The following is a 23,134-nucleotide window of genomic DNA, read 5'->3' as shown; positions in this document are numbered from 1 at the left end:
TCTCGTCCCCCTGAGACCCCAGAGTAGACCTCTCCCCCTCCAAAGGGCCCCACCCAGTCCAGACCTGCCTGCCCTGTTTCCCCACCCCCACCCTCCCCCAGGCCGGGTGGGTGGAGGCCTCTGCCCTGCCTCTCACCCCTGCCCCCCATCACCCTCAGCGTCTCCCCCTCCTGCTCCCACCCCGGGCTCTGAAGCCAGGAAACCCAAGAGGAAATGACTGAGCCCGTCTCGGTCCCCGCCCGCCAGCGCTCCCCTGGCCACACCCTCCGCCTGGACGCAGCTAGCGCCGCTGCCCTCTCCGCAACAGGCTGCCGGCTCGGGACCCCCAGCTCTGACGTAAGTCTCTCCTCCGATCCTCCTCCATCCGCTCCCCTCTGCCCAGGGGCCCGGCTCAGGTGGGTCGAAGACCGGATCTTCTCCTTACCTCTCCGCCCCCCATTCATGCTCACTTCTCCCGCCCGCTCCTCTGTGCCACCATGTGCGGCACTGCTTCTGTTCCTCCTGCCTCAGTCTCTCCTCCTCCATCCCTCTCAGCCCTCCTAGATCTGCCCAGCATCCTGTTCTATTGTCCCTGCAGGGAGGCCCCTAAAACCAGCTCACTTTTTCCTCTGAGGTCAGGAGCACATTACTCACTCTTCCTCTTTCCCCCTCCTTGCTGACTTCTCTGCTCTGGGGACAGCCCCAGAGGGAGGCACGAGGCCCTCGGATCTACTCCTGTGCCCCAGACCCCTCCCCATGCCCTGCAGGCTCAGTCGGGTCCGGGTAAGTGCTTCTCTGCCTCAGGACTGTCCCTGTGCAGTGGCTGCTACTGGAAGCCCAGTTTGGTCTGATGTTTCTTGTTTTCTTTGGGGCCTGCAGAGGGAAAAACGGAGCGGTGGCTGAGAATCCCCACTTCTGAGACCCTCCCCCTCCCCGCAGCCCACCGTTAGCCCTGGCAGGGGTCCTTGAAGCCGCAGGTGCCTGCTCAGGGTAAGGAAGGGGGCGGCAGGCTCCCGGGGGCGGGGTGGGGGGGCTGCCTCATTGATATCACCGCTGACCCCAGCTCTGACTTCCCCACAGATGTTGCCCACCGGTTGCCTGTGTCTCCTCCTCATCCGTGGTCTGATTCTCCTCACCAGAGGTAAGGCCTGGTCCTTGTCCCCACCCTGCCCCAGAACCCCCAGCCCCACCTTGAGTACATGTGCTGTTGAGTGGGCGGCTGGTGAGTTTGGATGCTCCCCTCCCGAGCCGGCACCAGGAAGTGGTGGCCGGATGAGGAGGCCAAGGTTACACCCTCTTTAGATACCTCAGACCTGGGTGGCTGCTTCCATTGAGTCTGGCCAAGGCCGATCCTGCTGGGCAGCCTCCACTTCACCTCCAAGAAGAACTCACTGAGTTTGATTTGGCTGGGAGATGGGTGTTAATTTTCTACTCGGCAGCCAGGAACCCTGGGCTCCCAGCAAAGCAGCTCCCTAGACCCCCAAGTGATATACCATTAGGGAAAGGAGGTGAGCTGGGGCCAGTCCAGGAGTCAATGTCTCACCCTTGCCTCAGAAGTGTTTTCTGATGGCAGTACCTGTGGTGGGCCTTTGCTGTTGCTTCCTACAAGGTGGGGGCTGCATGTGTGAGCTTGTATTGGCTTTGACCCTTCTCTATGATGCTGTCCTCATGCCCATTTTATGGATGAGGAAACTGAGGCTCAGTGAAGGAAAGAGCCCTGTGCCAGAGGCTAGTGAGTGGAGGGGCTGGGCTACAACCCTAGAACCCAGAGCATACTCTCCACTGAAGCGGCCCCATTTCTCTTTGATAAAATGGTTTTCATGCGGTCATTCAGTCATTCAACAAGCATTCACTGAGCAGCTCTATGTGCCAGATCTTACCTCTATGCACTGGGGAAACAGAAGCTCATGTTCTAGTTGGAAAAGACAGGCAGTAAATGATCCATCAGTAAATTATATAGCATGCTGGAAGGAGAAAAACAGAGGAGAGTAATGAGGATTGATCAGGGAAGACCTCACCAGAAGGTGACACTTGAGCAGACACTTGAAGGAGAGGAGGGGACGAGCCAAGCAGGTATGTGTGGAGAATGTGAGCAACAGCCAGGGCCGGGATGGGGTGAACAAGGGGTGGAGATGTGGGGGAGAGGAGAGGCCAAGAGGTCAGAGAGGTGACAGGGGACCAGGTGGCAGGGGTACTTATGGGCTGAGTGAGGACTCTGGCTTTGACCAGGAGTGAAGGGCAGCCAGAGGAGGGCTCTGAGCCAGGAGGGCCCTGATCTGACTCAGGTTCACAGGCTCCCTCTGGCTGTGTGTAGGGAGCAGGCGGCAGGGCCAGGATGGGAGCAGGGAGAACCAGGGAGGAGGCTGTGTGATGGTCCAGGAGGGAGAGGATGGAGGCTGGGCCCAGGAAGGGGCAGTGGCTGTATCCAACACTGGCTGCCTTCCTCCCTCCATCTCATTTCACCCTCTCTACAGTCCTGAGAAGTAAATTCAATTACTTGGCAGATGAGGCAACCAAGGCTCAGAGAGGGGACTTCACTTGCTCCAGGTCACACAGCAAGGAAGTTACTGGGAACAGAATTTGAGAACAGGGCCCTGGCTGACTCTAGTACCTGGACGCACTAGGCTAAACTGCCTCTCTCATCCCACAAGGATGGGCAGGGCGAGGGGGCTGGAGGAAGAGTGTGGGATGTTAGCATTTCTTAAAACACTTTCAGGAGCTTGGATTGATACCACCAAAGCTAATCAATCAAACATCTGTCTGCTGCCCCACCAGCAGGCAGGACTTCCTGAGTTACTTCCCAAAGTTTCAGAAGGGAGGGCAGGGTGGGGGTACTGGTGAGGGAAGAGGGACCAGAGGCTTCTCCCTGACTTCACATCCTTGATTTCCCAGGACAGACATTACAAGAGGCCACATCCATTCCTCAAGCAGACCCAACTTCTGAGAACTTTCATGCCTTGACTTCAGCCCCAGGTGAGGAAAGAGGGATGGGTTGGTCAAGATCCGGTCACTATAAATAACAAAAGCAACAAAAATCTTAAGCTTGGACCAAACAGGATTTTTGGGAATTTGTGTAACTGAAGACTCCAGAGATAAACCTTCATGCTTGGCTCCATCCAGGCTTAAATGATGCTATCAAGAATCTGTTTCCGTCTTCTGGTTCTGTTTTCTCTGTGTTGGCTTTATTCCCAGGCAGATTCTTCTCTTATGGGGACAAGATGGCCCATAGAGACCTGGGGCTTCTAAACTACCTGCTAAGAATCCAGAAGAAAGAGAATTTCCTCTTCCCCAATCCAGCAAATGTCCCAAAACTGAGTGCCATTGACTGGGCTCAGGTCACAAACCCATCCATGAGCTGATTATTGTGACCATAGGCACAGAAACTGATTAGCCAGACCTAGGTCTCCTGTTCCATGTCCAACAGGGCTGGTGCCAGCCCCAGTGAATGAAGTGGACCGAAAGTCAGGGAAGGATGGTTCCCCAAAGGAAGTTCTGGGGGCTCTTACTGAAGGCAGGTGGATGCTGAATAGGGGAATGGACATATGTGGGAGGGGAGGGCCTGAGGCAGGAGAGGTACTGGCATCGCATTTAGGCAGTTAGTAAATGGCTGGATTAATTCATGTCCATTACATCAAATTTGAGTTGCTATGGAAGACACCCTGTACCTCCATGCATGGGCCTTCTCTGAATCTTCTTTCTTTTCTCTTCCTATTTCCAAACTCTAGGCACATTCCACCCTGAACTTCAGCCCACTCCTCCGATTTCAACCCTGCAGACTGATGGTAAGTGGGCAGGGACAGAGGGTGGGAAGGTGGGCCTGGGATAGACACAGTTCCCCCTCTTCCTCTGATACTCTGAGTCCTTGGTTACCCATCTCAGTCCCCCAGCACTGAGTCCCCTGGTTTACTTTAAAAATCACTTGAAAAAATCATATGAAATTGTGAAAAAAATAACATGCATTTAGAAAAGTATAAAAACCATAAATGTACAACTTAACAAATGACTCTAAATTGAACCCATGTAACCATCACTCATGTCAAGGAACAGAGCTTTCCAGACAGCCCAGAAACTGCATATGCCAATCCCATTCATTGTTTCGCTTGTTTTCTTTAATTTTTTTTCCTTTTTTGAATTTTCAAATCATTTCTTAAGTTTTTCTTGGAGTGCAACATAATTCAAAAAGTGTTCCCCAATTTTGTCCATTTCATGTTTAATGATACAGTGGTACATAAACACATTCTCCTTGGAAATAATAAAAACTATTGCAGGTAAGATGAAATCCCTTCATCCACTCCCCACTCTCATTCTCTCCTCCCTCTCTGAGAGGTCTTCGCCGCTAGAACTGAATTAGGAGGAGGTCCCCAAAGATACTGCATTACCTGTGTATTACCTGGAGAAAATATACCAACTGGGAGGTGTCTTTGTGACTGTCCTGCACCTTGCTTTTCCCCCCCATGCAATAATGTATTTGGAAGCTCTTCCCACATTTCTACAGGAGCACCGATGTTGGTCTTTTTCATTGCCACGTGGTATTCTGCTACGTGCTTGAGCACAGCTAATGAAGCCACGCTCATCTTGACAAGCATCTTGGTCTATTCCAGTTCATCCTGCTGCTCGCAGTGCCACAAGGAGCAACTTTGTCCCCTACTCCTTGAGTATTTGTAGCTTATTAAGTGCCAGTCACAGTTCTAAATATTTCATCCACATTCACGCATTCAATCCGCTCACAAACCCTCTGAGGTAGAATTGACCATCATCCCCACTTTACAGATAAGGAAATGGAGGCTCAGAATAAGTCACCCAAGGTGTCACTACAAGTCAGTGACACAGCTGAGATGGGGGTCCTGGAACCTGGCTCTAAAGTTGACCCACGACACTGTGGGGCAAAGGAAGACCGATTTACTCTTCTATCAGCAGAGTGTGAGAGAGTCCCCCCTCCCATCCTCACAGCCACACTTGTACCTGGACATCTGTGTTCTTCACCAGCCCGAGGAGGGGAGAGGGCCCCTTGCTGTTTGCTGCAGGTCTCTGATTCGCTCCTTTCTCACGCCCACCTCCTTTCTCTTCTAACCTGAGTCGAAGCAACACCAGACCAGATGCAGACCCAGACTCCGCAACCGACAGAAATGGATGTGCTTCTAACAACAGGCCTGGGGACGGACAAGAGCAGCACGCAAGGTACAGCCTGGGATGAGATCAGCAACATTCGAATTGTGTTTAATTCTCTATCTAGGTCAGCATTCCCCGAGTACGTTTCTCAGGGCACCCGTTTGGGGAATTAACACATTTTTCAAAAAATTCTTTTCGGTTTGCGGTCAAAGGTATTTGGGAAATTCTGAGTTAAACACGTTTCTTTCTGGTGGGACTTCTCCGAGTCGTAATAAAACTTATTTGCAGCAGGCGGCCCAAGAGGGAGTGTCTCGTTTGAAGCCTTTCCAAGCTTAATAGACTTCAGGAACCCTCTTTAAGCAGGTGTCTTCACAGGGCTGGTCAGGGAAAACGTGACTGTGGGTGTTTTCTTGGTGTAGACCTTAATGTTAGAGCTGGAGCCTTTCATTTGCAAAATACAGAAAACTCAACTTAAGAAAAAAAATGTATTGGCGGTACACAGTCTAACGTTTGAGGCACCCATTTCAGGCACAGCTGGGTCAAAGAGTCCAACGCTGTCATCACGACTGACTTGCTCCCGCTCTCAGCTCTGTTGTCTTCATTTTCAAGCAGCATTTCCCCTCTCGGTGACACAGGTGGTCCCACAATTCCAAGTTTAGGTCACAAACTCAGCGGTAGAGCGCTTCTCTAACTCAAAGGCCTGGACTTGACTCTCATTGGCCCAGCTGGGGTCACGTGCCCTTGTCTGGCCAATGGGAGCCTGGGAAATAGACTGCTCTGATTGGTCAGGCCAGAGTCTCGTGCCCCATCCTTGGACTGCCTGAACCAAGTAGACCAAGAATCAGGGAAGAGGTGGCTCCCTTCCGGACGAGTGAGTTATATTACCAGGGGCATACGTACGGGGGCTAAGCGGAGATAAAGGCAACAGGGAGCCTCTAATGCCTCTGTGATGATCCGTATGTGGGTGGCAGCCCTCACTGAAAAGTACTATAGCTTAGGCCACACTCAGGCTGAGATGCATGCACGGTTGCTCAGACTGGGCACTGCACAAGATCACTACCTCTAAGGCCACGCCATTCCCCTCGTAGATTTTTATAATTGTTACAGTATTCCAGTGATGGCAGTAAGGCATCTCATTCTGACAGAATCTGTCTACTAAAACAATTTTACTACACATGGAAATAAAGTGTCTTGGGGGAAGGAGATTTTTAAATTTATACAAAAGTAGGGGTGAGAGTGTAGCAGCTGTGTCCACACTTCCCAGTTGAGAAAACATCTTCACATTTCAGGATTCATTTACTCCCAGTCCTTGCTGACCTGAGTTCCTCTATGTGTTATTCCATATTCCTGGTTATACACGATGGAAATTCCACACAGGCTTCACTTAGTTTCCACTCAAAGTCCCTACTTGGAATTTGAAAGGCCCCGGAGAAGGGTGAGACTGGGTCACATGCTCCCCCTTGTGGCTGGGTTACAATAGGAGAACAAGTTGGACTGGGCATTTCCCCTAAAGGTAGGGGGCTGTTCCCAGAAGAAGGGAGGAGCTAGAGCCAAGTCGACAATAACAACAGTGGCCAGCATGTGCTGAGAGTTTACTCCGTGCATGAAGCTTTTGGGTAGTCAGTCAATGCTGACAACCCTATGTGGTAGGAGCTGTCAGTACCCTGTTTTACAGGAAAGGGAATGGAGGCCCAGAGAGGTTGCTCGGCTGGCCGGAAGCCACACAGCACAAAGTGGCAGAACCAGAATTTGAGCCCAGACTCCCCAGCACCAGGGCATGTGAGCCTCACATAGCACTGAGGCTGTTGGTTACATTTCCTACGGTTTCTCCTTTGTCCTTGCTGATGGTTTTGCTTATACCTTCCTCTGGGGAGGCTTTCTTGAACATCTCATAATCCTTGGCTGTCAGTTTGTATTTAGGCACTGAGACTGGCCTGGGGAGCTTGGGGTGTGTGCAGCAGCCTCTCTGCCTGCTGACTTCACATCAGGGCATCGGTCAGGGGTGACCACCTCACTGGGGACACTTCTCAGTGCCAGAGGGGCAGGTCTTTTCTTGGGGGATATTGATGTTTTTAAAGAGAGGAACTCTATGATATGTTTGATCTGGGAGCAAAGGCGATATTCAATATGTTTTCTAACAAGTGTCTCCAGGCTTTGTAACTGGGCCGGGGTCCTGGAGGCCCCTGTCTGGCTCCAATAGTTGTTACTTTTATTCCTGATCTTGGGGCGGTCCAGGAGGTCCTAGGATAGGGGCCAGGGGTTCCTTGGAGGTTGGTGCTGCTGGTCTTAACCAGGGGGTGCAGGCTTGTTCCAATATTTTGGTACCTGCCTCTCCTGGCTGCGTTCAGGGGTGGGAGTGGGGGTACTGAGCCTGCGCACTGAGTATCAGTGTGGGAGAGGGTCTTCTCCCAGACACAGATGTTCAATGATGTCTCTTGTTTTCCTCCGTGGCTCACTCCTGCCCTCCACCATCTTCTGGACACTCTGTCTGCCGATCCTACTCAAGGCTCCACGCCTGCCAAGACACGACCCCCAAACAAAGATATGAGAAGGGACCCTGCCTTCAGGCCGACTGGTCAGTAACTCCCTTCCCAGACTGGACACAGGCTCTTTGCTCTTCATTGTGTGTTTTTAGCACCTGAAATACTGCCTGGCACAGAACAGTTGCTCAGTAGACAGGTGTCAAGTGAATACCTGACTTCGAGGCTGGTATTCTTGTGGGTGGGCACGGAGTAGGCACATAATAAATGTCTAAACAGATGAACGAATGTGTAAGTGAATGCTGCATGCAGATGACCCCAGAACCCTATGGCCTAAAATGACAACCATTTATTTAGCTCTCAAGTCTGCAGTTTGGGAGTTTAGTGTGGGCTCAGCTGGGTGCTTCTCTGATCTCAACTGGAACTTAGTCATGCATCAGAGATCAGTTTGGGATCAGCAGGGAGCTCTGTTTGAAGGGGCACCTCGATTCTTCCCCTTGTGGTCTTATCTTCCACTTCCTGTCCAGCCAAGCCCAGTGAACAGAAGGAAATGATATACCTACGGGTCACATAAAGCATTCATTCATTCAAAAAATATTCATTGAGCACCTGTTGTGTGCTGGGTGCTGCTCTAAGGTGCCAGGGGTACAGCAGTGAACAAGACAGGTAAAAATCTCTTCTCTCTTGGAGCAGATGTTCTCATGGGGAGAGAGAGTAAATAAGAAACATAATAACTACATATCAGGTGGCTTTAAGTTGCTATCAAGAAGAACAAAGCAAGGTTAGGGTGAGAGAGTGACTGGGGAGTATTTTCTGTAAAGGTTGGGGAGACCTCACTGAGAAGGAGCTGAGGGGGAGCCACGTGGCTATCTGGGGAAGGGTGCTTGAGGCAGCGGGAGCAGCCAGTGCAAAGGCCCTGGGGTGAGAAAGGGTCTGACACCATCAGCAGCAGAACGGGTGGGGTGCAGAAAACAGCCAGTGAGGAGAAGAGGTTAGAAGTGACGGGAGCCAGGTTGTGTGCCGCCTGAGGACTTCGGTTTCCCTGTGAGTGCACCAAAGCTGAGACCCAGGTGTCCCCTCACTGACTCTGCCATTCACTGATTCACTCCCCACAACTTTGCTCCCTTCTGCCCCTTCCAGGTTCGAGTGAGGAAGACCCCTTCTCCTATGGTAAGTTACCCATGGGAGGCTGGGTGGGGGTGGGGAGGGCTCAGGCCCCTCCCACCACACTCCTCCATTTCTCTCTGCAGATGAGTACACTCTCCGGAAACGGGGACTGTTGGTGGCAGCAGTGCTCTTCATCACAGGCATCGTCATCCTCACCAGTGAGAACCGGGCTTGGGCAGAAGGGGCTCTGGCACTGGGAGGGAGGAGGCCTTGGCTGGCACTCTGACCCAGGGGAAGGCTTTTGAAGGCCTCCGGGCAAAGTTGTCTTAAAGGCGGCATATCTGTATAAACCACCGCAGAACTCAGTGGCTTGAGATGCTAACCATTTACTGAACTTTTAATTCTGCAGCTTGGGCTCAGCTGGGTGGTTCTTCTGGCCGCAGCTGGATGGCTTCATGCATCAGGTCAGCTGCAGGTCTGGAGGGAACTCTGTTCCTGTGGTCACCTTAGTTCTTGGCCTGGTCGTCTTCTCCTCCAGTAGGCTAGCCTGGGCTTGTCCACACGGTGGTGGCAAGGGAACAGGATGGTGCAGCTCCCCAGGGCTAGAAAGGGCAGAGAGCTGTGATGGCCCCGGCCCACAGGGGCGAGGGAGGGCAATGGCTGTATCAGGGCCTGGTGAGAGATGGAACTGGAGGAGGGGGCCACTCTCCTCCAGGGAGAGTTTTCAAGCCTCTGCCTCCTGGTAAACCCGCCAGGAGGGAGCAAGTGGAGGGCTCTCTCCTCCCCTCCCCTCCTGCCCTGCTGTCTCCCGCAGTGCCTCCCTGCCAACACTCGAGTAGAACTCAAGGGCCCTTGGGCTGTAGCCTCTTAGGTCAGCCTCCCAGGGCCCAGTGTCTTGCAGGGAATGGGGGACAAAGGGAAGATAACAAGCAGATAAACTAATTCTTTTTAAAGTTTTTTAAAGGCTACAGATTACGTAAAACACAGGGGCTCCCAGTTTGCAAGTTAAGCTATATAACCCTTGCCAAGTTTTATGACCTCTCTTGTCCAACTCCCCTCATCAGGAAAATGGGCACAGCTACATCTTTTTGCCTTAAGGTGGGAGGCAGGACACTGATGGGTTTAACAAGAAATTGCTGATGTGGCCTAATCTGGGTTGAATTTGGGGGGGGGGGGGGTCAAGCACTGTAGCCTCGGTTGTTCAACTTGTGTTGATAGATCCTGACTCCATGCCAGGCCCTACTCTCTCCCCCGTGGGAAACGTGAGGCTCAGAGATTTGAGAAGTCTGTCCAAGGTCACACAGCACATAAAAATCAGGGAAGGTCTGGACCCAGGTCTGTGTGAGGGCAGAGCCTGAATGTTCACTCTGGGGCCACTCATTGTTCCAATGACACACATTTGTGAGCACGGGCTTTGGGCCCAACCTGTGCTGTGACACTGGGGTCCCTGGTCCCCACCCTTGGGGACAACAAACAGGTAAATGCATTTGTGAGCCGAGTGGATTCAGAAAAAGAGCATCACCAGGAGGAAAAAGCAGAATGACAGGACTGAGAGGGGTGGGCAGAGGCGCTCCCTCTAAAGAGGTAGAATCAGAATGGATTCTGATGATAAGAAAGATGGTTGGGAAAAAAAAAAAAAAAAAAAAACTAGGTAGAATAGATAAACAAGGTCCTACTCTACAGCACAGGGAACTATATTCAATATCTTTTAACAACCTATAATGGAAAAGAATATGAAAAGGAAGATATATATGTATGTATAGCTGAATCACTATGATGTACCCCATTGTAAATCGATTATACTTCAATTAAAAATAAAAAAGCGGGGGAAAGGAGTATAGCTCAGTGGTAGAGTGCATGCCTAGCAGGCATGAGGTCCTGGGTTCAATACCTAGTATCTCCATTAAAATAAATAAATAAATAAACAAACAGATAAATAAACCTAATTACCCCCCCCCCAAACAAACAAACAAATGAAAAAGAAACCTTAAAAATAAAAGGAGGTAGAGGGAGCAATAAGTGCAAGACCCCGGAGGCAGGAATAAGCTGAGCATGTCACAATAACCACTGGAAGAGGCCAGGGTGGCCGGGGCAGTGTGAGCAGGAGCAGAGTAGGAGGCAAGGTTGGAGGACCAGGGAGGGGGGAGGCAAGGGTGGTGGCCAGGCGATGGTAGAGGGCTGTTTTCTAAAGTCCCTTTTGTTTTCTAAGATTCCCCCTCATTTGCTTTGGCCCAGCCCCCTATCCCTTAAACCCATCTGTCTACTCTTGCCTCAGAGTCTTTGCAGTGGCTGTTCCCTATGCCTAGAACACCCTTCCCCTAGGTACCCACATGGATCCCCCCTCACCTCCTTCAGGTCTTTGCTTAACATTACCTCCTCAGTGAGGCCCCTCTAGTCATCTCCATGAGGATGCCCCCAGCTCCTGGGCCTCCCTGCCTCCTTCCTTGTTTTGTTTTTCTTCATAGCACACATCACCATCTGACTCATCACCGTCTGTACGCTTGACTTAGTTCTTTTTCTCACTGTGGGTCTCCCCCACTAGAAAGTCAGCTCTACTAAGGCAGGGATCTTATTCATTCTTGTTCCCAGCTGTGTCCCCAGTGCCTAGATCACTGTCTGGCACAGAGTAGGTGCACAGTAAATATTTACTGAACACAGGAGTAACATACAAGCTAGGATGAGTTTTCAGAGGGCTGCTCTGTGTGTGGGGGGAACTCCTCCCTGGGGCCCTTGCACCAGCTCTCCTGCTGGCTTCTCGTCACTTGCTCACAGTGGCTCTGGAGCCTCCTGAGGGGAAGGGTGGATGGGCCTTGTCCTCAGGCACCCAGAGCACACGTGATAATCAACATTGTCCCAACTCAAGACTGAACCATTTCCTTTGCCCGCAGGTGGCAAGTGTAGGCAGTTGCCCCGATTATGCCGGAATTCTGACAGGTGAGTCCATCGGAATGGGGACTGTTGACTGGATGGGCGCCCGGAGGCTGACTCCCCACCAGCTCACTGTGCCCGTCCTCCCTCCCTCTCCTTCCCCTCGTAGAACCTACAGAGTAGTCAGTAAAGCCCAGCCCGAGAGGGAAGGCATGGATGGAGCCTGAGCTGGGGCTGGTGGCCGAGCTCCCTACTCTCCCAGCCCTGCTCTCCCTGAAAGCTGCCTGGCTCCCTGGGCACTGCTCCGCAAGTTATGCGTCTTGTTCAGACAAGAAGTAAAGCACTGTGTTCTTTGCTCGTGGTCTCTGATCATTCCTGACTGTTGTGGGGTGGGGCGGGGGAAGGGCGGTGCACGGAGGTGGGGCTGGGAGTGGGGATGGGTGTTACCAGTGGAAGAAAGTGGCAGGGGCTGGGGAGGGACCCCGAAAGTAAACTGAGAGAATCACAGACTCAACAGCCAAGGTGGGGATTCAGTGAAAGAAGCCAGCCCGGGGTGAGGCGGGAGGGAGCGTGGGGCAAGACTGGTCAGTGAGAGGGTAAGCTCTCACTAAGAGGATTCCACCTACGGAGGATTGAGACCCCTGGCCTGGCCCGTGTGCAGAGCCTGGTGTCCAAAGCCGGCTCTCCCCTGACACTGGGGGGGAGCACTGATAACTGGGAAGGCACAATGGAGGTCCCAGGCCCACGGCGACCCCCTTTATTCCCCACTCCTGGTCCCTCCAGCACATGCATGTGGATACCCCAGCCCACACACCAAGCTCCATCCCACCTCTACCCACAACTGACCGTCCCTGGGCTGCCTTCTTGGTCTGTGGGTGTGTCCACAAAGAAGGCCCCGCAGGCCCCGCAGGCCCCGCAGTAGGCTCAGAGCAGTTTGGGCAGGGAGTTCCAGGGTCCCGGGGACCAGAGGCTGGTGGAGAAGGAGCACATGCTCCAGTGGGCACTTCCTAAAGGCCCCTGGGTTCTGCAGCCCTTGGAGAGGGGGTGAACCAGATTAGGTGGGAGCAAGTCTTCTGAAGGGCCGGGCCTGGGGCAGGGGCTCTACCCAGGTTCAAGGGTCATCACACCAAAGCAGACACAAGGTTCTGTTCAAGGGGGTTACATAACAGTGTTTCACAAACTTGAGGTCACAGCCTGTTCATGGGTTGCAAAATCAGTTTAGTGGGCTGTAAGTAGCATTTCAAAAGAAAGCAAAAATAAGTAGTAATAAAGTAGAAAAGAAAATATCAAAATAAATCACAAATAATATGACTTTATATGTACATATATTCTCACTTTTTGCCACATTTTCATCCCACCTGTATTATTTTTCACTTTTTAAGAGGACTCCCCTTTTAACTTAAATAAATATATTTTAAAAGGCACAACGATATGCGGAAAACCATTATTGCTTCGTATAAATAGAAGACAGCCGTAAAGATGAATTCAGTGAAAGCAAGCACATATATTGCATGCGATATATATTGTTTATGTCTATATGTGACATATGTGTACACATGTATGTAATATATACATATTATATATGTGATATATATCATACATGACACATATAAGGGGATGCTAACAGTATTTTTGGGGGAAGAGGGGTAATTAGGTTTATTTATTTATTTTTTTAATGGAGGTACTGGGGATTGAACTCAGGACCTTGTGTACGCTAAGCGAGCACTCTACCACTGAGCTCTACCCTCCCCCACCTAAAAGTAATTTTTGATTGACACCCACCACCTACTAATCAGAACAGAGGCCTAACCAATCAGGAGGGAGTATTATTCATAAATATAGCCTATGTTATATATGTACACATACACATACATGTGCATATTCATGTGTGATGTGTTATATCTATTAAATTCAATCATATGAAATTGTCACTATTCAATTTTTTTTGACCGATAAGCATAACAATTTCATATGGCACAACCTAATGATATACATAATGATGATGTATTTCATACTGCAGGTGGCTTTTTAAAACTATTGAAAAGCACTGGGGAAAGGGAAAACACTAATTTTCCTTCTCAGAACAGGAAATGCTGGCAGCCACATTCACCCCCTGGCTGGGTGGCCTCACAATACGTGGAAGGGTCTCTAGGACCGTATTTCCCAAACGTCAATCATCCCACACCCTCTTTGCAATTTCTGCCACATTCTCACCCTGCCTGTACTATTATTCACTTAAAAAAAAATCAACTCCCTTTTTAACTTAAATACATTTAAAAGTGCGATCATATATGGAAAACTAGTACTGCTTGATATAAATAGGGGGCAGCCATGAAGATAAATATCCAATGAAGGCAAAAAAGGAAAAAGATGTATTGTGTGTTGTGGGACACAACGGTGGCGGTGATGGGCTAGTTGGTGACATGGTGACATGAGGGTTGGTAAAAGAATTTGCCAGAGATAAAGTATGAGAATAGAAAAGGAGTTTATTAGGAGTTCACTGCCACAGACCACAGTGGGCCACACAGGCGAGGGGTGCCTGCGTGAGCACCAAGGGCCGGTTATTGGGGTCTTTTGTAAGGTCGGATCCCAGGGGGACTGATCGGCTTGTGCACTAGTCTCTGATTGGCTGTAGGTGAGGTAAGAGGTTTAGGGTCCGTGAAGGGCGGTGGGGTTGATGACTGATAAGGTGGGCGCAACAAGCCAGCCTGAGCTACTGTGAGATTAGGCATTACCTAGGGCTATCAGTTTGTTAGGGCAAACTCGCCCAGTAAAGAATGTACTGTATCTGTTGAGGGATCACAGGCAGACATCTGAGAGCCCAGAAATGGGGGTCATTGGACTTTGAAGGACGTCAGCTGGCCCGACACTGCGTTCTAGTTGGACACTGAGTTGCTGGCTGCAGGCTCCGAGCCAGAGGCCAGAGTCTGCTCTGATGGAGGAGACCATCTGGTGTCAGGGGTGTGATTGTTCTCTTGCTGCCCAAAGACACTGCAGAGTTTGGGAGGCCCAAGGCCACTCCCGCTTCTGGCACCAACTGCAAATTTAAGTGTCCCTAGGTCCACCCTTGGGTTCAATAATTCACCAGAAGGACTCACAGAACTCACGGAAAGCCATTATACTCACAGTTATGTCTTATTGCAGTGAAAGGAACCAGAATAGAACGAGCCAAGGGAGGAGACACATGGGGCTCCGTGAGTCCAGGAGAGCTCAGGCACGAAGCCTCCAGTTGTCCTCTCCCAGTGGAGCTGTGGATGGTGCTAACTTCAGGCGATGAGGTGTAACCATACACACAGAGAACTGCCAACCAGGGCAGCTCCCACAAACGCTGGTGTCCAGAGTTTTTATTGGAGTGCAGTCACCAAGGCATGACTGATCACCCATGTGGTCACCTTAGCATCCAGCTCACCTCTGGAGGTTAGGCTGATACCTGTGACCCAAAGCCCCACCATCAATCCCATTGTCAGAAACTGTCTGGGCTGGTCCAAGGTCACCAGGTAAACAGTCTTTTCAGGCAAGAGATTCCGGGGTCTTAGAGATCACCTCTCAGGAGCTGAGTACAAAAGCTAACTAGCCCTCTCTATGGATAAGGTTAAGTCTTTACCACTTGGAGTCTTCCTCGCTCATATCATTTGATGGATTAAAAGACATCAAAAAGGGATTTACTCTATCGCGATGCAATTCAATATGAGTTAACATTGTTTGGGGCCTAAAAATATCTCACGTGCCCCGCCTGGAGCACAGCCTGGACTTGAAGAGTCACCAGCTCAGGAGAACGCCTGACACCCTCCAGGGCAGAACCAGGGACGGGCCGACCCACTGTGTGTGCATAACTGGGGAGCTGGCTCTGGGTGTAGCCGGTGCCATCTTCCCACGGGGTAGAGATGAAAAAGTTAATACTGTATCCTGCAAATGCCCCTGATAGGATTCAGTGCTGCCAATTAGAAGCCCTCGTATTTCATTAGGAAGACAGAAGAGATCTTCCAAAGTTGGAGGGGAGGGGGTGTGAAAGCTGATTGATAGCATTTGCTAATTTCCACGGTGTAAATCTCCCACCATTGCCAATTTCAACGGAAAACGGATGTGGGGCGTGAGGAGGGCCAAGTCCCAGGTCTTGGTTGAGCCTCTGGGACGTGCCCCGCCAAGTGCGGGTCCTTGGCTTCACGCAGGAAAGAATTCAAGCGCGAGCCACTGTTGAGTAAAGGTAGATTTATTTAGAGAGGTACATACTGCACAGAGTATAAGGCAAGAGAAAGACAAGGAAAGAGGTGTGGGAATTGGGTGCTCAGGTTAAAGTAAAAGTGGGTACACCCTCCATAGACAGAGTGCGGGCTGTCTCCAAAGGGGAGAGAGAGTGCCAAGGGCCACTAGGCGTGGTGGTGTCACTTTTTATGGTCTCAGCAGCTTCACACGCCTACAGGTGGGATCAATCCAACTGCCCTGGGGAAGGGGCTGGGATTCCCAGGGATTGGGCCACCGCCCATCCTTTGGCCTTTTGCGGTTAGCCTTGGGGCTGTCATGGTGCCTGCGGGCATGTATTTGATCACGCTGTTACAATGAGTATATAATGAAGCTCAAGGTCTACTAGAAGTTAAACCTATTAATCCTTAAGGCCAACTAGCAGGTGCATCTTCCACCATTTTGGTTGCTGTCATTCCTTGATTGGCTGTGCCCTGCCCCATTCCCTCTTGTCTCAAATCCACCAATGTGATTTCAACCAAAGTTCAAAAAAAACTAACAATCGACTCTTGCCAGCTTGTAAGAGCCAGCTCCAGTCCACCACTGCGGTCCACAACCCCTCACCCACCACAGATTTGTTGAATGAGTGAATGAATTAATAAAATTAGTCCCACAGAGCTAGCTTTCCCTTTCTGTGCGTATCCATGGCACACCCTCCATCTGCCTGATTTTTTTTTAAAGCAAACTATGATGTTTTCATCAAGTGAAATGTATTCAGTATAAAGGAATGGTCTATGGGTCCAACTTTCCCACTTTTTCCTGGTGTTAAATGATCCTTTTGTGTGTGTGTGTGTAATTAGAGCTTTGCAAACTATAGATAGTGACTCATTAGTGGCTCACAAGATCAGTTTGGAAGGTCAAGACAGGCATTTTTAAAAATGAAATCAAGTAGAAGAGAAGAGAAACTTCAAAGTATCAGCATTTGTCTCAGGCTGTCAGAAAGAGTTGTTCTGGGAAACTTTTGTTGTGAGTTATGAAGCAAGTGACTTTCTTAGAGTTGAGAAAGTTTGAAAGCCACTGTGGTTGATAGCAATGGTTTTTTTTTTTAAGTAATAAACTTTTTAAAGTTAATAAACAGGAGTTCTCATACACTCCATCTCCCCACACAAGAACAACCTCCCCATTATTAATATCTCCCACCAGAGTGGTCCATTTGTTACAATCGATGAACCTACACGTGACACATCGTAATCACCCAAAGTCTGTAGTTTGCATTACCATTCACTCTTGGTGTTGTACATTCTGTAGGTTTGCAGAAATGTATAGTGACACGTATCCATTATTGTGGTACGGTACAAAATAGTTTCCTTGCTCTAAAAATCCTCTGCACTCTGTCTATTCATCCTTCCCTCACCCTTAGCAACCACTGATCTTTTTTTTTACTGTCTCCACAGTTTGCCTTTTCCAAACATCATATGGTTGGAATCATACAGCATGTAGCTTTTCAGATTGGCTTCTTTCACTGAGAAATATGCGTTTAAGTTTCTTGCCTGTATTTCATGGCTTTGAGACAGGATGGGAGGAGGCAGGGCACAGCCACTCAAGGAATGACAGCAGTTTAACACCAGAATGGTGGAAGATTCAACTCCCAGTTGGCCTTGAGGATTAAGTTGGGAGGTTTGACTTCAAGGAGACCTTGAGCTTCATTACATTCTCATTGTAACAGCATGATAAATAACATGCCTGCAGGCGCCATGACAACCCCAAGGCTAACCACAAAAGGCCAAAGAATGAGCAGTGGCCCAATTTCTGGGAATCCCAGCCCCTTCCCCAGGGCAGTTGGAATGGTCCCACCTGTAGGCATGTGAAGCTACTGAGACCATATAAGCTGACAACACCATGCCAACATTTTTCACTCCCTCCTCTTTGGAGACGGCCCACACTCTGTCTATGGAGTGTGTACCCACTTTTACTTTAACCTGAGCACCCAATTCCCACACCTCTTTCCTTGCCTTTCTCTTGCCTTACACTGTATGCAGTGTGTATCTCTCTAAATAAATCAACCTTTACTCAACAGTGGCTCGCGTTTGAATTCTTTACTGCATGAAGCCAAGGATCCACTCTTGGCGGGGCACGTCCCAGGGGCTCAACCAAGACCTGGGACTTGGCCCTCCTCACGCCCCACATCCGTTATCCTGCATCAGCTTGATAGCTCATTTCCTTTTAGTGCTGCTTAATATTCCATTGTCTGCATGTATCACAGTTTGTTAATTCATTCACCTTCTGAAGGATGTCTTGGTTGCTTCCAGGTCTTGGCAATTATGAATAAAGGTGCTATAAACATTGTGTGCAGGATTTTGCGTGGACATAAGTTTTCAGCTCCTTGGGGGAAATACCAAGGAGTGCATTTGCATTTGCTGGATCATGTAGTAAGAGTATGTTTAGCTTTGAAAGAAACTGACAAACTCTCTTCCAACCTGGCTGGTCCATTTTGCATTTCCATCAGCAGTGAATGAGAGTTCCTATGGCTCAGTTTCCTTGCCAGCATTTGGTGATGCCAGTGTTTTGGATTTTGGCCATTCTAAGGGCTGTGCAGTGGTATCTCCCTGTTGTTTTAATTTGCATTTCCCTAATGACGTGTGATGTGGAGCATCTTTTCATGCACTTATTTGCCATCTGTATATCTTCTTTGGTGAGGTGTCTGTTCAGTTCTTTAGTTTATTTTAAAATCAGATAGCAATGCTTTTTCGTTTAAGAGTTTTATTTTGTTTCCCACATCCTCCTTTGCAAATGTTTTTCCAAAGTAAGAACACTGTATCAGGCTTCATATTTTTGTTGCACGCTCTACCAGTTTTAAGACCAAAGTCTTAAAACAAAACAAAACAAAACCACCTGGCCTTCCCAGGTCCCTGTCTCCCATCCCCCAGGGAACTAAGGGTTAAGACCATTGAGCTCTAAGACTGAGACTGAGAGAGAGAGAGGGAGATCCTGGAGGCCAGGGAACTTCCTGCTCTCCCCAACCCCACCCCCAATTCCCTTGGCAATAAGTGGGGGCCCTTTCCATCCAGCTGCCCCCACCTGGGCAGGGCAGGGAGCACCATGAGGCTGATACCTGCTGCCTCCATCCTCCCTACATGCAGGGAACAGCTGGCCCTTTGCTGGCCCTTGAAAGCTGAGGTAAGAGTAGGAGGAAGATTGAAGATCATTGGTGAAGTCACCTGTCCTGCCAAGAAACCCTTCTCAAGATTATAGTTGGCAGAACAAATTACATCATAAATCACTTTCCATTTGTTGCCGGGAGTGCTATACTTTTATCTGCGTGAGCTCATTAAGCCTATACCACAGCTGTGTGTGTGTGTGTGTGTGTGTGTGTGTGTTTGTGTGTGTGTGTGTGTGTGGCGGGGAATGCAGGAGCATGGCGGTGCTGCAGGGAGCCCCATTTTTACTGAGAAAGAAATAGCCCCAGTGTGGGGAGATCACTTGAACAGGGTCACAAAGCCAGGAAGCCCCAGTGCGGCTGGAATCCATGCCCAGTTCCCTCCCATAGAATTCACAACAAGCCTGGGATGGTAATAATAACAATACAGAGGCTGGCCTTAGGGGGCATCTACTGTGAGCCAGGCTGCTTGTTCTCAGAGGTCGTGTCTGTTGCTGTGCCCATTTTACAGAGGAGGCAACTGAGGCACAGAGAGGGCACCATCACACTGGGTAGAACAGCAGGGAGCACAGTGGGGTTAGATCCCTGGCACTGAGGGGCTCCAAGCTGCTAGATCTGGAGCCCTCAGAGCACCTACTCTGTGCCAGGCTTTGTGCTGGGAACTGGGGTGGCAGCTGGGACTGCGACAGGCTCACAAGCATGAAAGTTTCCAAGAAAGGAAGTAAAGCAGGGCAGTGTGAGTGGGAAGGGGCTGCGGGTCGTTCGGTTGGGGTGGTCAGTCTGGGGAGGGCACACCTGGCTGAGACCTGAGGGCCGAGAAGGAGCTAGACACACAGCGTTCTTGGGGAAGGGTATGCCAGGCAGTGGGCACAGCCAGCCCAAAAGCCCTGGAGTAGGAATAAGCTTGGTCTGTTCGAGGAACAGAAAAGAGGAAGTGAAAATGTTGTGGGAGAGGGAGGAGAGAGGAAGCTTTGGACTGGGAGGGGGTTTCTGGGCAGTCCCCGGAGCCTCAGGAGCAGAGGGAGGGACGAGGGGCATCATCTCCAAGGTAGGGACCGCTGTCCACCCCTCTTCTTGGCTCTTGGGTACAAACACCCCTTTCCTTCCTCTCTCCTCCTCTCAGGCAATGTCTGCAGGCCCCACTTCCCCTCGAGGCTACAGTCCAACCCTAGCTCCCTCATTACTAGAGGGCTCATGGGTTCCTTCTGAGCAGGAAGATGGGCTCTGTGAACAAAAAATACCGCAAATCATATCAGTAAACAAACAATGCTGAAGCCGTCAAGTCATCGGCCGCTGCAGTGAAGACAAGCCTGCAGCCCAACCTCTGCAGCTACTCACAGTGGTGCACTCTGAGGGGACTCAGAATAAGAAAGGACAGGATATTGGCCCTAGCTAGCTAGATGCTTGTCAAAGGAATGAATTCAATGAGCCCAAATGTTTGCTTCCTCCCATACATAGAAAAGCACAAAATTCTTTAACTAGAGATGCCTGGTTTTCTTTAGATAACAAGTAGTCTTTATTGTTCCAACTACCTGGTCTTTGTTGTAAAGCTCCTATATATCCTAGCTCCTCCCCTACCTGTTCGGTGCAGTCCTTCAGAGCGATCTGAGAGGCTGTCATCCCGGCTTGAGTCGTCCCGCCAAATAAAACATAACTCTCAACTTTTAGGCTGTGCATTTATTTCAGTCCATAGCTTTCATATACAGTCCCCGCCTGTAGGCATTCATCCATCCATTCACTCATCTGTGTATTTATCCACTCACCCATCAAATGTTATTTGCCTCAGGTCTTTTGCCCTTGTAGGTCTCTCCCCCAGAAACACTATCTTTTATCCTTCAGGGCCCTGCTTCCAACAGTTTCCTCTTCCAAGATGCCTTCCCTGACCATGTCCAGCTAATTTAGCACCTTATCACTGTTAGCAACTGAATTGTTCTTCATGGACAAAACAGGAAATGTTGGTGCCCCCAGGGGGTCTCTCTCTATCTCTCTCTCTGTATATGTATTTCCCCTTCTCATTTTCTTTTGGGAAACACCATCTTTTGCTTCTCTTTGTCTGTGTGATTTGGATGGGAACAACCCCATTTCCCAGCTCCAGAAATGAGCACATCATCCAAGTAAAGCCAACGAGAGACAGCTGCAGGACTTTTGCTGGAACTGCTGGGAAAGATTTTTGTTCTGCCAGGGTACTTATCCGGTAGGCTGTAAGGCTGGAGCTGCTGGGGAAGGAAAAGACTTGCCTGAAAATGAACTCAATATTGAGGAAAGCAGAGGTGAGAGAGGGAGGGAGGCACAGTCCTGAGTGTACTGTGTGAGCACCTGGATTCAGCCATACCTGAAATCCAGTTTCCCCTAGACTTTTCCATTATAAGAACTAATAAATTCTCTCTGTGTTAATCTAGTTTGAGTTTCAGTCACTTGCAAGACAAGGTCTGATTGATAATAAAGCCTCAAAGATTTGCAGACAGTCAAGCTTAGGTACTTTCCCTTTGAGGGATGTGGGCAGGTGCTTCTCTCACTCAGAAGCCACTCCTTCTCTAGACGCTTCTAGTCTATGAGGCCTGAGTGTTTAGGTTTCATTCAACCTGAAGCAGAAAAGAAGAATCAAAGTGTTAGGCCAGAGGTAGGTAGCCATGCAACCAGCAGCAGGAATTAGGAGTCTGCATTATTAATAAGCAAAACCATTTTCCTTCCCTTTCTTTTGTAGGCAGAGCCCTGATTTTCTTAGCATGTTTATTAACTCTGCCCACGTGTTCAGAAAAAGTGGTCAAAGCCAGTCGTAGTGAAACCGAGCTCTCCTAAAATCGAGTTCCTCTGCCAAGTGTATGATTGACCTCTCTATCCAAAATGTTATTCCCCTTTCTTGTCCAACATCTGTTCCCCTCAGGACTGAGGATTATTGAAGGAGAGGGGGGAAAAAAGAAAAAAAAAAAGGGTGGAGAGTTGAAACCAAGCAGCCCCCTGTGGGGCCCTCCTGGGTACAAAAGCCTTTCCATGTAACCCATTTCTTGTTTGTAGAAAAAAGGCTTTTAGTCTCCCAGAACTTCCCTGAGTTTCATACAGCAGATTCAAACAGTTACTAATTAGAGGAGTGAAAGAAAGCAGAAATAAAGGAAAGGCGGTCAAGAAATCACAGTGCAGAGATGGGGCAGGGTCCTGGTTCCTCCTCAAGGGATGTACCTAACAATCTGACATGGATCTCTGAGTTCTTCTGCGGGAACTAAAGCTCCCACCCAGGTGGAGGACGGGAACTTCACAGGCTGAGCACGAGCACGTGGACCTCAGCCAGGTTGCAGTCAGAAGGCTGATGATTGAGATTCTGGGGACACCACTCTGTTACGTCACCACCAACCAATCAGAAGAGGGTTACACGCCCTGTAGCCCTCCTCCCCTAAATTTTGTCTATAAAACCTTCCCTGAAACCCATGGAGGGTTTCAGTTTGTTTGGCCTCACTGTACATGTGAACTTTGGTTCGACAACAGTAGTTCTCCACTCTTGTTAGTGACTGCTGCAAAAGGGGCTGGGGCGCACTGCTGGCCAAGATGCAGTTAGGGGAAGTGTGCTGGGGTACTTAGCGGTGCTTTCTTGGGAAAATGATTTTTGCTCTAAAAAAGAAATGCAGGGAAAAGACGCTTCCCTTTTCTGCCTCCCACAGAAAGTGAGGCAATGTGAGGAACATTAATTGCCGTGGAATTCAACTCTTTTAAACACTTAGTCAAAAGCAAAATCATAACAGAGTCTATGTTTTGTTTTCCTCCTCCATCCATGTGGGAGAAGAGAGGGTGGTAATAATATTTTTCTGGTTTAACCAAGAAAAAACTCACAAGTATTTATCTTTTTCAGAACCTACGTGCCAATTTAAGTATTAGTCCCAGGGCCATACATTATTAAGACAACAAATCAGAATTGCAGATTTTTGGAAGGTTAAATTTTTCTTTCACAAGATGTACTAATCTCTGAAGTCCGTATGGCCTACAAAGAATATGTGCGTGAGGAGTTTAAGGATGCTGAGGAGTGTCTGATTTTCTGCAGCTGCAAAGAAAGATAGCTTTTCTACTTATCTTTCTGCAATTTTTTTCCACCAGCACTTAGAAGAGCCTATAATCCTCAATGCCAAGATCAAGAATTTCACTAGTTAGTACCAAGAGCAAAATCAGAGAGGCTAAACACTTAAAATGTGTGGAAAAAAATGGGCAAAGTCAGATTTAGCAAAAAGAAGTGTAAAGTTGTAATATTTTGTATGTATAGGAAATGATG

At 49.3% G+C, this 23,134-nt stretch overlaps 1 protein-coding gene across 5 annotated transcripts; it reads left to right on the top strand.

The window, feature by feature from the left end:
* Positions 1 to 263: 263 nt before the first annotated feature.
* Positions 264 to 11,898, top strand: FXYD5 (FXYD domain containing ion transport regulator 5). 5 transcript variants are annotated; one of them, XM_074369808.1, is made up of 11 exons: positions 264 to 395; positions 859 to 969; positions 1,060 to 1,120; positions 2,872 to 2,952; positions 3,705 to 3,761; positions 5,056 to 5,157; positions 7,595 to 7,663; positions 8,709 to 8,738; positions 8,819 to 8,893; positions 11,564 to 11,609; positions 11,713 to 11,898. In XM_074369808.1, the coding sequence occupies exons 3-11, from the start codon at positions 1,060 to 1,062 to the stop codon at positions 11,768 to 11,770; spliced, it is 579 nt and encodes a 192-aa protein (XP_074225909.1). In that variant the 5' UTR covers positions 264 to 395; positions 859 to 969; the 3' UTR covers positions 11,771 to 11,898. The 5 variants fall into 5 exon arrangements, with proteins under 5 accessions (XP_074225909.1, XP_074225910.1, XP_074225907.1 ...); XM_074369809.1 differs by having other exon boundaries at positions 292 to 336; positions 11,672 to 11,898; XM_074369806.1 differs by having other exon boundaries at positions 293 to 336.
* The last annotated feature ends 11,236 nt before the right edge of the window (positions 11,899 to 23,134 follow it).

The sequence above is a fragment of the Camelus bactrianus genome, chromosome 9, assembly GCF_048773025.1.
Source record: "Camelus bactrianus isolate YW-2024 breed Bactrian camel chromosome 9, ASM4877302v1, whole genome shotgun sequence".
NCBI lineage: Eukaryota > Metazoa > Chordata > Mammalia > Artiodactyla > Camelidae > Camelus > Camelus bactrianus.
Note: the sequence above shows the minus strand (reverse complement) of the source record. Positions and strands in the feature narration are given on the sequence as shown.